Source organism: Mobula hypostoma, chromosome 25 (genome assembly GCF_963921235.1).
Source record: "Mobula hypostoma chromosome 25, sMobHyp1.1, whole genome shotgun sequence".
Lineage (NCBI taxonomy): Eukaryota > Metazoa > Chordata > Chondrichthyes > Myliobatiformes > Myliobatidae > Mobula > Mobula hypostoma.
The window spans coordinates 44,367,781-44,386,017 of record NC_086121.1 but is presented as its reverse complement, the minus strand read 5'-3'; the positions used below and the strand labels follow the sequence as shown (position 1 = coordinate 44,386,017).

The window sequence follows — 18,237 nt, the reverse complement described above, 5'->3', positions numbered from 1 at the left end:
TGTTGTTGTTTGTATGTAAATGACCTGGATGAAAATGCAGATGTTAGTAAATTTGGGGATGATACCAAGATTGCTGGAGTTGTGGATAGTGAAGAAGACTGGCAAAGGATACAGCACGATATAGATCAGTTACAGATATAGGCAGATGGAGTTCAATCCAGATAAATGCAAGGTGTTGCACCTCGGTAGGGCAAATGCAAGGAGATAGTACATTGTTAAGGACAATTCCTTTAACAGTGTTGCTGCGCAGAGAGATCTTGGGGTCCAAGTTCATAGCTCCTTGAAAAGGCTACACAGGCCAAAAAGGTGGTTAAAGCGGCTTATGGAGTGCTTGCTTTTAGTAGTTGAGGCATTGAGCTCAGAAGTCAGGAGGTTATGTTACAACTTTATAAAAACTCTGGTTAGGCCACATTTGGAGTATTACATACAATTCTGGTCCCCTCCCCTCGCCCCACTACAGGAAGGATGCTGATGCTTTGGAGGTTTATAAGGATGCTGCCTGGTTTAGAAGACATGTGCTATCATGAGAGGCTGGATAAACTTGGGTTGTTTTCTTTGGTGCATTGCAGCTGAGGGGAAATCTGATAGAGGTGTTCAAGATTATGAGAAGCATAGATAGAGTGGACAGAGAGTATCTGTTTCCCAGGGGTGAAATGTCAAAGGATATGTGTTGAAGGTGAGAGGGGATAGGTTCATGGGGGGTGTGAGGCCTAGGTTTTTTTTTTACTCAGAGAGTCACTTATGGCTGGAATGCACTGCCTGGTATGGTGGTAGAGATAAAAACATTAAAGGCTTTTAAGAAATATTTGTATAGGCACGTGAATGTAAGGAAGATGAAGGGATAGGGACATGGTATAGGTAGGAGAGGTCATTCTTCGGGTGTTTTTTGACTTTCTTTTTAGCTGGTTTGTCACAGCACTGTGGGCAAAATGGTTTGTTCCTCTGCTGTACTGTTTTATGTTTTGTTTTTGTTGTTGCCCTGTTTGCTGTTGTTGTTCTGCTATATATTGTGGGTATGCTATGTAAGCGCCGGATTGTGCAGCAACACTTGCAGCACATCTTTGAGTGTGTTGGTTGTTAACACAAATGACATATTTTACTGTATATGTATATTTATTTATTTAGCAATACAGTGCAGAGTAGACCCTTCTGGCCCTTCGAGATGTGCTACCTGGCAACCCCCCCCACCCCCAACAAACCTGACTAACCCTAACCTAATCACGGGACAATTTACAATGACCAATTAACTTACCCGGTATGTCTTTGGACTCTGGGGGACAACTGGAGGACCCAGGACATTCTACAGGAAGGAAATACAGAGATTCCTTACAGAACAATGCTGGAATTGAACTCTGAAGTCCAGAATGGCATGAGCTGTAATAGCATCACACAAGCCACTACCCTACCATGTCACAAATAAATCTGAATCTGAAATAGTAACACAATAGTGAGTGGAATAGACAGACACTACTGCAGGTGATATGAATTCAGGATTGTATGTAGTCTTTCTGGATCAAGGATGTCACAGAACAGCTGCAGATCATTGTAAAGCAGTGAGAAGTCATGGTTTATACAGGGTACTAAGAATGTAGTTAAGGTTAGTGTACCGTATAGCCTACATTATAATAAGGGACTACTTTATGTTTTAGTAACACATCGCTGTATGCGCTATTAGGCGCGTATTGATCTGTTGTGTGCGTCAAGTTTGGACTCTACCAGTAAAGAACCATGAAAATTTGTTCCCATCTCCAGCGTTTTTATTAATAACATAGTTGTGTAAACTGGCTACATACACAACAGTTAGGGATAAGGTCCCAAAAGCTGAATTTCGCAAGCTAGGCACAGGATGCTTAAAGTTGTAATTTCTGAGTCCAAGCTTGAACCCGCTAGAAGTTGAAGGATTCAGAAGATGGCCTGCCCTAGAGTTAGAGGACCGTGTCTGTGGGGGGGGGGGGAGGAGGAATGGGGCTTGTTTTGCTGTTGTTGATTTATGTGTTCTGTGTTGTTCTGCTGAGCATTGTGGGCATGCTATGCTGGCGCTGAAATGTGTGGCGATACTTGCAGGCTGCCTCCAGCACAACCTCAGGTGCGTTGTTTGTTCATGCAAATGTTGCATTTCACTGTATGTTTCAATGTACTTATGCTTAATAAACTTGATTCTTGAATGCATGGCTGAAGATATTTTGGAGGAGGGAGGGTTTTAGATTTCTGCATCACTGGAGTTATTTCTTGGATAAATTTGATGTATTCCACCTGAACTGGAATGGGTCCAATGTCCTCATGGGGTTATATGCTAGAATTGATGGGAAGGGCTTAGACTAATTTTACTGGGAAATGGGATACCAAGTAGGCATACAAATGTGGGTAGTGGAGTCCAAAATTTTCAATATTTATGGGCAAGTCTCTAGGTACAGGAGAAAAATGCAAAGCTGATGAACTGAGGCATATGATATTGTTGCTATGTTGACAAAATAATTGAATGATCAGTAAGACTGAAAATTTAACACTTCAGTGCATTTACTCTACAAACAAGGCAGAGGATAATGTGAAAAAGAAGTGGCACTATAATATCAATCAAGCAGTTTACTGCTGCTTTAAGTAGGAAAGATAAATAAAGCTTCTTTGATAAAGGCTACATGGATGGAACTAAGAAACAAAAGTGCGAGCAGTTAATGACTGGAGTTTTACTAACAGTCAACAAGAACTAGAGGGGCAGATAGAAGAAACTCACAGACAAGTGTAAAAATATGAGGTAATAACAGAGGATTTTCAATTTCTCCAATATTAACTGAGATCACTTTAGAGTGAAATCCTCAGAAGGGGAGGAATTTTTAAAGCACATTTCGAGATTTTTCTACCCAGAAACTAGTTGGAAAAAGAATGGTTCTCTATATGGTGTTTGTAACTAAGCAAATGAAGGGCATATCAGTGGGAAATCAACATGCAGATAGTGACACTACTCAGCATGTTTCAAAATTCTGATGGACAAGGATAAGAATAGATTGGACGCTTAGTTCCTAAAGGCTACTTCAGTACAATTAGAGACAATCTGGCAAAAGTGGACACAGCAGCTACTTGCAGTTAAGGCTACAGGAATCAGTGGGAGGCTTACAAACATGAAATAGCAGCAGTTGAGATCCAATACACACGCAAAATGGTAAAAGTATGCGCAACAAGTGTAATGAACCTGGATGCCAAGGGACATTGAGGTTGGATTTTTTAAAAATTATATATGGTAGATTTAGAGAACTGTTGAAGCATAGAACCATAGAATGCAAAGAAGCAATTAGAAGTGCTCAGAATCCCAAGTGAAGGAATTTGTGGAATGTCTACATGATGGCTTTTTAGAGCAGCTTATGGGTGAGCTCACTAGGAAAAAGGCAATTCTGCATTGGCTGTTATGTAATGAACCAGATTTAATTAGGCAGCCTAAGGTAAAGGAACCCTTAGAAGGCAGTGCTCAGAATATTACAGAGTTCACCCTGCAGTTTGAGAGGGAGAAACTAAATTAGATGTATCAATATTACAGTGGAGTAAAGCAAAGTGGTTGTTGTGATGCATCTAGACTGGTAGTATAGTGGGTAGTGCTTGTCGCTCTCAATTTCAGTTCCCATTATTGGCTAGCAGTTCTGTGAAAAGGAGAGCTGAACGTGTAAGTCTGTCCCTGCCAGTACATAGCTTCTCCAAGAACAAGTCTTGTGTAGAACCTCCTCACTAGTGACACACAGAAGCTGAACTTCTTTCGGACTCGGGCTGAACTACAGAGGATGGGAAGGAGGCCTGGCCCCTGCACATGTTGCATGCAGATCCACTGGTATGTGGACACGCCCTGGTGCTCATGAATCAGATCGCCAGCTATGGGTAAATAGCCCCACTGTTTTGCGGGCAGCCTCGGGAGAGTCGAAGTCTACAGACGTAAACCCAGACAGCAAATCCAGAGTGGAGCCCCTAAGGCAGCTGGACGTCATTGAACGCCCTTCCAGCAGCTCCTGCTGGCAAGCTGGTGCCACACATATTGCTTCATAATCTTTCCTTTGGACTACACTGGTGAGGCCGAGAGGAGGTTCTTGATGACTGGATAGCTCAGGATCTCCATACTTTCCGCCCAGGCTTGTGATGATGGTCATCAACACCCATTGTTCTTCGAGACAGATGGATGCCAACCAACCAAAGGGAACTTCAGAGGAATGAAAGAGAAGCTGGCCAACTCTGATTGGAAGAGGATGCTAACAGAAATGACAGCAGAATAGCAATGGCTGGAGTTTCTGAGAGTAATTTGAAAGGCGTGGGATCAGTTCATCCCAAAGAAGAAGATGCATTCCAAAGAGAGGATGAGGCAACTGTAACTTCCCTTAAGTCAAAGTTAGCAGAAAAGCAAAAAAGAGAGGGCATATAATAGATCAAAAATTAGCAGGCAGCTAGAGGATTGGAAAACTTTTAAAAACCAACAGAAGACAACTAACAAAGCAATAAGGAGAGAGAAGATAAAATGTGAAGGTAAGCTAGGCAATAATACAGAACAGGATACCAAATGTTACTTTTTTTCTGATATATAAAGATTTAAACAGAGACAAAGTGGATACTGGATCACTGCAACATGATGCTGGACAGGAAATAATGGGAGGACAAGGAAATGATAGATGAACTGAGTATTTTGCATCAGTCTTCACTGTGGATGACCATCAGCAGTATGCCAGAAATTCTACAGTGTCAGGGGGAAGAAGTGAGGGCAGTCACTATTGCTAAAGGGAAGCTGAAAGGTCTGATGATAGATAAGTCACCTGGGTCTGATGGACTACACCCCAGGATTCTGAAAGAGGTAGCTGAAAGAAATTGTGGAGGCATTTGTACAGATTGTTCAAGAATCATTAGATTCTGGATTGGTTCTGGAGGACTTGAAGATAACAAATGTCATGCCACTCTTTAAGGAGGGAAGGAGGGAGAGAGGTAAAAGACAGGAAATTATAGGCCCTTCGGGTAGACGTCAGTGATTGGCATGATGATAAGAGTCCATTATTAAGAATGTAGTTTTATTGTACCTGGAGGCACATGATAAAATAAGCCGAAGCCAGTGTGGTTTTCTGAAGGGGAAACATTGCTTGACAAATCTATTGGGAGCTTGTTGAGGAAATAATAGGCAGAACAGTCACAAGAGTGACCATGGATGTTGCTAACTTAGATTTTCAGGCGGCCTTTGATAAGCTGCCGCACATAAAGCTATTAAACAAGAGCCCATGGTATTACAGGAAAGATACTAGCATGTGTAGAAGATTGGCTGATTGGCAGGAGGCAGAGCGGGAATAAAGAGGACTTTTTCTGGTTGGCTGCCGGTGACTATTGGTGTTCCTCAGGGGCTAATATTGAAACCACTTCTTTTTACATTATACACCAATGATTTGGATGATGGAACTAATGGTTTTGTGACCAAGTGTGGACAATACAAAGATAGGTGGAGAGACAATGCAGTGTTGAGGAAGCAGGAAGTTTGCAGAAGGACTTGGACAGATTAGGAGAACGGGCTAAGAACTGACAAATAGAATGCAGTGTAGGGAAGTGTATGGTCTTGTAATTTGATAGAAGGAATGAACGTGTAGACTATTTTCTAAATGAAGAGCAAATTCAGAAACTGGGGGTACCAAAGGTCTTTGGAACGCTAGAGCAGGACTTCCTAAAACTTAATTTGCAGGTTGAGTTGTAGTAAGTAAAGCCAATGCAATGTGAGCATTCATTTCATGAGGACTAGAAAATAAAAGCAAGGATGTAACAGAGGCTTTATAAAGAATTTATAAAGTCTGCATTTAGAATATTGTTAGCAGATTTGGGCCCCTTATCTAAGAAAGGATGTTGCTAGCATTGGAAAGGGGACAGAGGAAGTTCACAAAAATGGTCCTAGGAATGAAAAGGTTAACCAGATGTACAGCGTTTGATGGCTCTGGGCCCATACTTGCTGAATGGAGAGTGTGGGGGTGAATCTCATTGAAACCTATAGAATATTAGAAGGCCTAAATAGAGTGGACATGGAGAGGACATTTCCAGCAGTGGAAGAGTCTAGAATCAGAAGGCACAACCTCAGAATACAAGTATGTCCCTTTAGAACAGGGATGAGGAGGAATTTCTTTAGCAGATCTTTGGAATTCATTGCCACAGACAGCTGTGGAGGCCAAGTTATTGGGTATATTTAAAATGGGCGTTGATAGGTTCTTGATTAGGAAGGCTTCAATGTTTATGGGGAGAAGGCAAGAGAATTCGATAAAGGGGTAATAAACCAGCCATGATCAAGTGGTGGAGTAGACTGGATGGGTCAAATAGCTTAAGTCTGCTCTGATGTCTTATTGGTAAAGGGGATAAAATACCACTGGCAGCCAAGACTAAGGAAAATCCCCAAAGCTTTTATTTGTCTGAGGGCATAAGAGAAACCAGGGAAAGAGTACTGCTCACTGTGAACTAATGTAGCAGTCTGTGCATGGAGATTAAGCATGTAAATGAGGTCTTAAATGAATAGTGACACTAGTCATTGCAGCGGAGAATACACGGAACTCCAGAACAAATATCCTGGAAAAGGAGGTATTTTATGTTCCAGTAGGTTTAAAGATGGGCAATATTTCACTTAACCCATGCCATCTTTCTACCTCTACACCTCTATCTTAGAGGTCTGATGTGTAAACATCCACCATATCTTCAAAAGGCGGGAGGAGAAGATGGCGGCGCGCCTGCATGTGCGCAGCCTTCCGGTGAAAAATGATATCGTATCTGTTAAATAAGGGCCGTGGACAATTCTGATTTGATGGAGAATGGACGTGAAAGCTTAGAGGAACATCTGGAGAAATTTCTGAAACGCCCATTCACTGCTGTCGTTACTGTGTGGTTGGGAATCTTTTGGAGGGTAGGCCTCAAGATCCCCAGCCTTGCCTGCTTTTGGCGACCGAGAAGGAGGTCCAATCGTTCGGACAGAGATGCCGCTCAGTACTTGGTGTCGGAGAGCTGATCAGAGCACGAAGTTTTCGGATGATTCAGAGTCGGATTGTGGTCCGCATGGCAGGGAGAGTTTTTCTTCCTTCTCCTGTCTGCGTGAGATGTGGGACATTTGAGAAACTTTGAACTTTACTGTGCTCATGGACTTCTTCATCAAGTTATGGTATTGTTGCACTGTTGTAACTATATGTTATAATTATGTGGTTTTGTCATTTTTTTCAGTCTTGGTCTGTCCTGTGTTTTGTGATATCACACCGGAGGAAATAATGTATCATTTCTTAATAAAAGAGGACTACGTGTCTTCATAATCTAAAAAAATATCAAGTTCCACGGTGAACCAAGAGCTCAACCCCATTACGGCATCAGTCTGTGCCATCAAAACGCTTGGTGATCAAGCGATTTCTAAATTTTCCTTTAACCACTGGGAAGGTCAAAGCCTTGAAATCTAAGCCTAACTTTACAAGTGAATGGGGATATCTAAGGTGCTAGTATACATTAAACATTCGTTATTGAAACATAGTTTAAGCCTGTTAGTAAAAATCAGAGAACAGCACTGAGAAGTTGGGTCACTGGAGCATCACAATGGGCCCCAGCTGGAGGAACCCAAGAGATTAGATCATTAATAGGGAAAGCATGAGGTACTGGAATGGGATGGGGCATGGTTTAGTGAAGAACATCTGCATTGGAATATCAGGGAACATGAGTCAATGATAACAGTGGATAGGGTGGGAGGGGAGGATCTGTAAGAAATTATGGAACAGAACAAATTATAAAAATATACATGGACAGCTTGGGAATGTGCTTTAGGTGAAATATGCCAGTGGGGATAGACCTCTGGAAGCCAAGGCCAGAAGTCAGGAAAGTCTGCAATTATGGGTCAGGAGGAATAGTGATTCAATAGTATGATGTGAAATTGATGGTGGCAGTAGAGAGATATCCTGTTCATGCACTGCAAGAAACTTTTCACCGGTAGCTGGCCAGCTTGCTCCTCTGGGGCTGCCTTAAAATTACAACATGGGCTGACATGTAAAATTTATGATAATGGAGGCTACTTCTCTGACAATAACATTATAAATCTCTTCATATTGCAAAATTACTTAAATGCTGGGCAGTTTTACAAAAAATTATAACATACAAGTAAAAATCTATACTCACACCTTGAATAAAGCCTCACAGTTAAGAGTTTTACACACCTCCAATGTAAACCACCTTTTTCCAAAGCTGTGTTTCTAAGATCTTGTCATGGGGATAATTGCCTTGGTCAGTCATGAAGAGGATCATCACCACTGCAGCAACGTAGAGGAAGAAGCAATTCCCTTTGGTCAAGACAAATGTGGAGGATAGGATAGCTGAAGCATAGGGACATGGTAAGCCACGATAGACAAATGGAATTCCTAAAAGGCAAAATTAGCAAGATGTTAATATAATTTTGGAATTCACATCTGAAGGGTAGTATCATTAGAGATATATAAAATAATGAGGTACATAGATTGGGTGAATGCGTTTTCTTTGCTTTTGGTTAGGGAAATCAAAAACTAGACAGCAGAGGTTTAAGGTAAGAGATTGGATTAGGGTTTAAGTGTCGTTTTCTTGTTGCTTAACTTTCTTAATGCTTTCTTTTCTGTTTGTATAATCCCTATTTGTCTGTAGGTAATTAGTGGATTTCCAGTAATGTGTAGCATTGTTAGTTTTGTAGTTCTATAGTTTACTTGTAAGCCAGAGTTATCATGGTTACACACAGTAAAGTCATGGTCCAGCATGTAAATACCATTATGAAAAAAGCACAGCAGTCCCTCTACTTCCTTAGAAGTTTGTGAAGATTTGCCCTGACATTTAAAACTTTGACAAACCTCTATCGATGTGTGGTGGAGAATATACTGATTGGTTGTATCATGGCATGGTATGGAAACACCAATGCCCTTGAATGGAAAATCCTACAAAAAGTAGTGGATTTGGTCCACTCCATCATGGGTAAAGCCCTCCCCACAATTGAGCACATCTACATGAGGCCCTGTTGCAGCAAAGCAACAATCATCATTAAGGACCCCACTATCCAGGCCATGCTCTCTTCTTGCTGTTGCCATCAGGAAGGTACAGGAGCCTCAGAGCCCACATCACCAGGTTCAGGAACAGTTATTTACCTCTCAACCACCAGGCTCTTGAACCAGTGTGGATAATTTCACTGGCCCCATCACTGAACTGTTCCCACAAATTATGGACTCATTTTCAGGGACTCTTCATCTCATGTTCTCGATATTTATTGCTTATTTATTTACTTACTTATTTATTCTTTTGTATTGCACAGTTTATTGTCTTTTGCTCACTGGTTGTTTGTTCGTCCTGTTGGGTGCAGTCTTTAATTGATTCTATTAAGTTTCTTGGATTTCCTGTGTATGCCCGCTAGAAAATGAATCTCAAGGTTGTATATGGTAACATATATGTAATTTTGATAATACATTTGCTTTATCAAGACTGTCTTTGTTGTCTCACAAGGTGTTCTTATAGTGAAGATTCACTTATCTATTCAACTTGAACCAGCTTTCAGCACAAAGAAAGACTATGAGGTGTTAGAATGAGTTAGTTACAGTTAGAGTTCATTACCTTAAACACAGTAATTCTGAAGATGCTGAAAATCCAGAGTAATACACACAAAATGCTTGAAGAACTGGTCCTGATGAAGGGTCTCAGCCTGAAACATTAACTCTTTATTCCTTTCTAAAGTTCCTCCAGCATCTTGAGAGAGCTACATATTTTCTGTTGTGCTTTACAGTTATTTCTTCGTTAAGAAAATCTAATCAAACAGCTGTAACAGCTATGCCTCATTTTTGACTTCCAAAGAACCTTCTAGATAATATCTCCAGATCTAACCAAACGTGAAAGATTGAGTAAGAACCTGAGAATAACTTTTTCACCAAGAGGTTCACATAGATAGGAAAGGCTTAGAGCAGTGGTACGCCATAGACCAATACTATTATGCAAGGGGTCTGTGGTCCCCAGGTTGGGAACCCCTGGCTTAAAGAAATATGGACCAAACATGGGCAAATAAGATTAGCAAGGAATCTTGGCTGGTGCAGACCAGATGGCCCCTTACCAAGATCACTCTGATGGCTTCTAATGTGATGGGTATGCACTTTGCAAGTCGGGCTGGTGGGGGTGGGGGGGGGTTGGAGCTTTTTTGTCAAGCTCAGTCTTCTAACACAGCAGGTGTCTCTTCCTGGCGTCAGAGTAGTGTTTTTCAGTAAGTTAAACTTTCAACCAGTATTCCTTGCTCAGTGTCCTGTTATAAACAAGTGAACCTTATTTGCCCATTATTTAATCAAGAGAAAATAATGGGGTCTGCTTCGGCTTAATTAAACAATGTATTTACCTGGCCTGATGAATGTAACTGAAAAACATCACATGTGGGTGAGGTCATCAAGCAGTAAAAACAATAAAAACATAGAGAGCAGTCAGGCCTGTTAGGAATGGTCCAGGACTAACACGAAGGATGACAGAAAGATGAAGTGACTGGAATCCATTCCTTTACCTTCAATTTCTGCGGCGGATGGCTCGTTTGTCTGCAACTCGTTGGTGTGTCTTTTTAGCTAATAGGAATTGTACCTGTGTTTTGGAAATCCTTTGTATTTTAGAAATTCTTTGTAATTTGGTAATCTTTTTTAAGAAAGAAATCCTTTGAGTGTTAAATGCATTTTAAGAATTGTACCTAAATTTAAATGTGTTTCACTAAGTATAAATAAACTGTGTTTAAACTACTTTGTTAACTAGAAGTATCTTCTCCTTGGCAGGGAGAGGGGACCCACCACTCAAACAGTGGGTATTTTTTAACCTTGCCTTGGAGGATAAACAGGGAAGTGATCTAGCCTTCAATGAGTAGGTAGATACAGTATACCATCCCTTTTGTAAGAGTACCCGTAGATATCTATATCAGATAGGGCTTAAGATCAAACCCAATAACAAACCCAATACCGTCACATTAAGAATTCATACTATAAAAAGGTCTTTTTCATGGTTTTTAAATGACTATGGTGATCATAAATAATTCATAAGAATTGTAGAAGTTATGACTCTATATATCTAAGTTAATAAAATTAATCAAATATATTAATATTGATTAACATTGACAAAGAACAGTACAGCACAGAAACAGGCCTTTTGGCTTTAGGTTTGATTTGACAGCATACTCGGCAAGGAGACATCTGCCTCACAAGATTCATATCCCGATAGTCCTTGCATGTTCAAGTACCTACAGTGGCATGCAAAAGTTTGGGCACGCCTGGTCAAAATTTCTGTTACTGTGAATAGCTAAGCTAGTAAAAGATGACCTGATTTCCAAAAGGCATAAGGTTAAAGATGACACATTTCTTTAATATTTTAAGCAAGATTACTTTTGTTTTTCCATCTTTTACAGTTTCAAAATAACAAAAAAGGAAAAGGGCTCGAAGCAAAAGTTTGGACACCCTGCATGGTCAGTACTTAGTAACACCCCCTTTGGCAAATATCACAGCTTGTAAACGCTTTCTGTAGCCAGCTAAGAGTCTTTCAATTCTTGTTTGGGGGAGTTTCGTCCATTCTTCCTTGAAAAAGGCTTCTAGTTCTGTGAGATTCTTGGGCCGTCTTCCATGCACTGCTCTTTTGAGGTCTATCCACAGATTCTCAATGATGTTTAGGTTGGGGGACTGTGAGGGCCATGGCAACACCTTCAGCTTGCGCCTCTTGAGGTAGTCCATTGTGGATTTTGAGGTGTGTTTAGGATCATTATCCTGTTGTAGAAGCCATCCTCTTTTCATCTTCAGCTTTTTTTTTACAGATGGTGTGATGTTTGCTTCCAGAATTTGCTGGTATTTAATTGAATTCATTCTTCCCTCTACCAGTCAAATGTTCCCTGTGCCACTGGCTACAACACAAGCCTAAAGCATGATCGATCCACCCCCATGCTTGACAGTTGGAGAGGGGTTCTTTTCATAAAATTCTGCACCCTTTTTTCTCCAAACATACCTTTGCTCATTGCAGCCAAAAAGTTCTATTTTAACTTCATCAGTCCACAGGAATTTTGTTTCCAAAATGCACCAGGCTTGTTTAGATGTTCCTTTGCAAACTTCTGATGCTGAATTTTGTGGTGAGGATGCAGGAAAGATTTTCTTCTGATGACTTTTCCATGAAGGTCATATTTGTGCAGGTGTGGCTGCACAGTAGAACAGTGCACCACCACTCCAGAGTCTGCTAAATCTTCCTGAGGGTCTTTTGCAGTCAAAAACGGAGGTTTTGATTTGCCTTTCTAGCAATCCTACTAGCAGTTCTCTCGGAAAGTTTTCTTGGTCTTCCAGACCTCAACTTGACCTCCACCGTTCCCGTTAACTGCCATTTCTTAATTACATTACGAACTGAGGAAACAGCTACCTGAAAACGCTTTGCTATCTTCTTCTAGCCTTCTCCTGCTTTGTGGGCATCATTTAAATTTTCAGAGTGCTGGGCAGTTGCTTAGAGAAGCCCATGGCTGCTGATTGTTGGGACAAGGTTTGAGGAGTCAGGGTATTTATAAAGCTTTGACATTTGCATCACCTGGCCTTTCCTATTGATGATTGTGAACAAGCCATAGTCCTAACAATTTAATTAAAGTCTGAGACTTTGGTAAAAGTTATCTGAGAGCTCAAATCTCTTGGGGTGCCAAAACATCTACATGGTGCTCCTTTCCTTTTATCCTTTTTTTCGGGAGAGTTTCAACTAATTTGCAAGGGGGAAGGGACCCAAAGCGATACAGCAGTGAAAGAAGTGCATGGAGTAAAGCCAGATCTAACATACAGAGAGGCTTTGAGGAAAGAGAAGCAGAATAAAGAGTGTAAAGGTAGTAAGGTAGAAGGGCTGAAGTGTGTGTACCTCAATGCAAGAAGCATCAGGAACAAAGGTGATGAACTGAGAGCTTGGATACATGCATGGAATTATGATGTAGTGGCCATTACAGAGACTTGGCTGGCACCAGGGCAGGAATGGATTCTCAATATTCCTGGATTTCAGTGCTTTAAAAGGGATAGAGATGGGGGAAAAAGGGGAGGAGGGGTGGCATTACTGGTCAGGGATACTATTACAGCTACAGAAAGGGTGGGTAATGTAGCAGGACCTCTTTTGAGTCAGTATGGGTGGAAGTCAGGAACAGGAAGGGAGCAGTTACTCTACTGGGGGTATTCTGTAGGCCCCCGGTAGCAGCAGAGATACAGAGGAGCAGATTGGGAGGCAGATTTTGGAAAGGTGCAAAAATAACAGGGTTGTTATCATGGGTGACTTTTACTTCCCTAATATTGATTGGCACCTGATTAGTTCCAAAGGTTTAGATGGGGGAGAGTTTGTTAAGTGTGTCCAGGATGGATTCCTGTCACAGTATGTGGACAGGCTGACTAGGGGGAATGCCATACTAGATCTAGTACTAGGTAATGAACCGGGTCAGGTCACAGATCTCTCAGTGGGTGAGCATCTGGGGGACTGTGACCACCAGTCTCTGGCCTTTAGCATTATCATGGAAAAGGATAGAATTAGAGAGGACAGAAAATTTTTAATTGGGGAAGGTCAAATTATGAGGCTATAAGGCTAGAACTTGTAAGTGTGAATTGGGATGATGTTTTTGCAGGGGAATGTACGATGCACATGTGGTCAATGTTTAGAGATCTCTTTATCTCTTAGGGATAAATTTGTCCCGGTGACAAAGATAAAGAATGGTAGGGTGAAGGAACCATGGGTGACAAGTGAGGTGGAAAATCTAGTCAGGTGGAAGAAGGCAGCATACATGAGGTTTAGGAAGCAAAGGTCAGATGGGTCTATTGAGGAATATAGGGAAGCAAGAAAGGAGCTTAAGAAGGGGCTGAGAAGAGCAAGAAGGGGGCATGAGAAGGCCTTGGCAAGTCAGATAAAGGAAAACCCTAAGGCATTCTTCAATTATGTGAAGAACAAAAGGATGACAGGAGTGAAGATAGGACCGATTAAAGATAAAGGTGGGAAGATGTGCCTGGAAGCTGTGGAAGTGAGCAAGGTCCTCAATGAATACTTCTCTTCGGTATTCACCGATGAGAGGGAACTTGATGATGGTGAGGACAATATGAGTGGGATTGATGTTCTGGAGTATGTTGATATTAAGGGAGAGGAGGTGTTGGAGTAGTTAAAATACATTAGAATGGATAAGTCCCTGGGGCCTGATGAAATATTCCCCAGGCTGTTCCATGAGGTGAGGGAAGAGATTGCTGAGCCTCTGGCTAGGATCTTTATGCCCTCATTGTCCACTGGAATGGTACCGGAGGATTGGAGGGAGGCGAATGTTGTCCCCTTGTTCAAAAAAGGTAGTAAGGACAGTCCGGGTAATTATAGACCAGTGAGCCTTACGTCTGTGGTGGGAAAGCTGTTGGAAAAGATTCTTAGAGATAGGATCTATAGGTATTTAGAGAATCATGGTCTGATCAGGGACAGTCAGCATGGCTTTGTGAAGGGCAGATCGTGTCTAACAAGCCTGATAGAGATCTTTGAGAAGGTGACCAGGCATATAGATGAGGGTAGTGCAGTGGATGTGATCTATATGGATTTTAGTAAGGCATTTGACAAGGTTCCACATGGTAGGCTTATTCAGAAAGTTAGAAGGCATGGGATCCAGGGAAGTTTGGCCAGGTGGTTTCAGAATTGGCTTGCTTGCAAAAGGCAGAGGGTGGTGATGGAGGGAGTACATTCACATTGGAGGATTGTGACTAGTAGTGTTCCACAAGGATCTGTTCTGGGACCTCTACTTTTCGTGATTTTTATTAATGACCTGGATGTGGAGGTAGAAGGGTGGGTTGGCAAGTTTGCAGATGACACAAAGGTTGGTGGTGTTGTAGATAGAGTAGAGGATTGTCGAAGATTGCAGAGAGACATTGATAGGATGCAGAAGTGGTCTAAGAAGTGGCGGATGGAGTTCAACCCGGAGAAATGTGAGGTGGTACACTTTGGAAAGACAAACTCCAAGGTAGAGTACAAAGTAAATAGCAGGATACTTGGTAGTGTGGAGGAGCAGAGGGATCTGGGGGTTCATGTCCACAGATCCCTGAAAGTTGCCTCACAGGTAGATAGGGTAGTTAAGAAAGCTTATGGGGTGTTAGCTTTCATAAGTCGAGGGATAGAGTTTAAGAGTTGCGATGTAATGATGCAGCTCTATAAAACTCTGGTTAGGCCACACTTGGAGTACTGTGTCCAGTTATGTCACCTCACTATAGGAAGGATGTGGAAGCATTGGAAAGGGTACAGAGGAGAATTACCAGGATGCTGCCCGATTTACAGAGTTTGCATTATGATCAGAGATTAAGGGAGCTAGGGCTTTACTCTTTGGAAAGAAGGAGGGGGTGAGAGGAGACATGATAGAGGTGTACAAGATAATAAGAGGAATAGATAGAGTGGATAGCCAGCCCCTCTTCCCCAGGGCACCACTGCTCAATACAAGAGAACATGGCTTTAAGGTAAGGGGTGGGAAGTTCAAGGGGGATATTAGAGGAAGGTTTTTTACTCAGAGTGGTTGGTGCGTGGAATGCACTGCCTGAGTCAGTGGTGAAGGCAGATACACTCGTGAAGTTTAAGAGACTACTAGACAGGTATATGGAGGAATTTAAGGTGGGGGGTTATATGGGAGGCAGGGTTTGAGGGTCGGCACAACTTTGTGGGCCGAAGGGCCTGTAATGCACTGTACTATTCTATGTTCTATGTTCACTCTAAAATTGTACAAAACAAAAATAATACACTAATCTTGCTTAAAATGTTGAAAAGAATGTTTCTTCTTTAACTTTATGACTTTTGAAGCTCAGTTCATCTTCTACTCACTTAACTATTCACAGTCACCGAAATTTTCACCAGAGGTGCCCAAACTTTTGCATGCCACTGTATCTAATAGTCTCAAACAGTACTATTATGCCTGCTTTCACTGCCATCCCTGATGGGACATACCACCAATCAATCTGTGTAATAAAAACTTACCTTTAAATATTTCCCCCTCTCACCTTAAAGCTGTGTCCTCTAGTATTTGTCATTTCTATCCAGGAAAAAGATTTTTTTTCCGCTATCTATGCCACTCATTATTTAATAAACCTCAATCAGGTTTCTTCTCAGCTTCAGATGCTCTAGAGAAAACAATCTAAGTTTGTCCAACTTCCACTCATAGCTAATACCCTCTAATTTAGACAGAATTCTAGTGAAGATCCTTTGCATCCTTTCCAAAGCCTCCACATCCTTTCTGTAATGGTGTGATCAGAACTGTCCACAATATTCTAAATATGCACTAACCAGAGTTCTATACGGCACAGCATGACTTTGTGACTCAATGTGTCAACCAATGATAGCAAGCATGCCACATGCCTTCTTTATTAAGTTAAGATAATAAGTTGCTTAGATTTGGTGAAGGTTGATGATCCCATTCAAATGAGTAAGACCATGATAGATCTGCCTACTGTGCCCGACACGAAGCTGGCTAGATTCCATGTCAATATGATCCCTGTGCTCAAGATATCATAAAACTTTCTTGGACTCAATAACATGTTCATAAATGGAGCAAAGGGTTTAATGAACCACATTTGACCCCCAGCATCCTCTGCTTGTTCATGCTCCAACAATAATCCGCTGAGATTCACAGCAGAAATAAAGTGAATTCTTACCACTAGAAAAGAAACAGAGACGTGCAAATACAGCCATCACATAGCAGATGATGAAAATATTGCTCAGTAAGCCATGGGTCTGCAGTAATAGTGAAGTTGCAATCCCGAATGTTGTAAAATCTGCAAAGTCATCCATTTTGGCTCCTGTAATCAAATTAAATCGGAAATGTTAATTTATATTTGAAATTAACTATGTTTGATGTGACAGTTTCATTATGCAGTTTATCTCAGTCACACTGAAGGCATTAAATGTAACAGTTGAACTTGTAACAATTTTTCCTGGTAAACAATGGAGTACTGTACCCAATACCCTTAAAACCTAATAGTATATCAAAGAAATCTTTAGACTGTTGTCAGTTGGCATCCATTTATTTCCTCTAGTTGCTCAAAAATCCTATTTCATACTGCTTGAATACAGAACTTAAGAGCCTTGATCAGATTTTCAGATTTAAGTGCTGGATAAGATAACGATATCAATATCTCTTAAAGAAGCATGCTCAGCAGTACAGAAATTATTGCTGCTTTTGGAAACTGTTGAATATAAATAAAGGAATCAAACTGTGCTACAACTAATGAAAGTGCAAAAAAATACTGATGCTGGATCACTGAAATTTAAAGAAAAACAGAAAATGCTGGTAGTGCTCACCAGGTTAGGAAGCATGTGTTAGAGAGGGACTCAAAGTTAATACTTCAGTTCACTGAAATATTAACCAGGAAAAGTTTAAAATTAAGGAAGCATGGAGTTGTGTGTGAAGAGCACAGAGCTTTCAGATTTCCAACATCTGGTGGTCATCTAGTTACCAAATTCAGTTTAGAGTCATAAAAAAGTACAGCACAGAAACAGGCCCTTTGGCCCATCTAGTCCACACTGTACCATTTAAACTGCCCACTCCCATTGACCTGCACCGAGACCATAGCTCTCCATACCCTTGCCATCCATGTACTTATCCAAAGTTCTCCTAAACGTTGAAATTGAGCTTGCATGCACCACTTGCGCTGGCAGCTCATTCCACACTCTTGTGATCCTCTGAGTGAAGAGGTTTCTCCTCATGTTCCCTTTAAACTATTCACCTTTCACCCTTATCCATGACTTCTAGTTATAGTCGCACCCAACCTCAGTGGAAAAAGCCTGCTTGAATTATCCATCTCTACCCCTCATGATTTTATATAACTCTATCAAATCTCTTCTCAACCTTCATTTCAAGGAATAAAGTCCAAACCTATTCAATCTTTCCTTACAACTCAGGTCCTCCAGAATCAGCAACATCCTTATGAAATTTTCTCTGTACTCTTTCAACCTTATCTACACCTTTCCTGTAGGTAGGTGACCAAACTGCACACAATACTCCAAAATACTCACCAATGTCTTATAAAACTTCAACATAAGATCCGATCTCCTATACTCAATACTGATTTATGAAGGCCAATGTGCCAAAAGTTTCCTTCATGACTCTATCAACTTATGATGCCACTTCCAATGAATTATGGACATGTATTCTCAGATCCTTTTGTTCTACCACACTCCTCAGTGTCCTACCATTTACTGTGTAAGACCTACCCTGGTTGGTCCTACCGAAGTGCAACATCTTACACTTGTCTGCATTAAATTGCATCT

At 41.2% G+C, this 18,237-nt stretch overlaps 1 protein-coding gene across 4 annotated transcripts in view; it reads right to left on the bottom strand.

The window, feature by feature from the left end:
* Positions 1 to 18,237, bottom strand: part of tmem269 (transmembrane protein 269) — a 109,183-nt gene that overhangs the window by 29,754 nt on the left and 61,192 nt on the right. For all 4 annotated transcript variants that reach the window (XM_063033040.1, XM_063033043.1, XM_063033042.1 and 1 more), the window contains 2 exons: positions 16,623 to 16,766; positions 8,166 to 8,366 (listed from right to left, as the gene is read on the bottom strand). In XM_063033040.1, the coding sequence (XP_062889110.1) occupies positions 8,166 to 8,366; positions 16,623 to 16,766 (345 nt within the window). The remainder of the gene's footprint in view (positions 1 to 8,165; positions 8,367 to 16,622; positions 16,767 to 18,237) is intronic.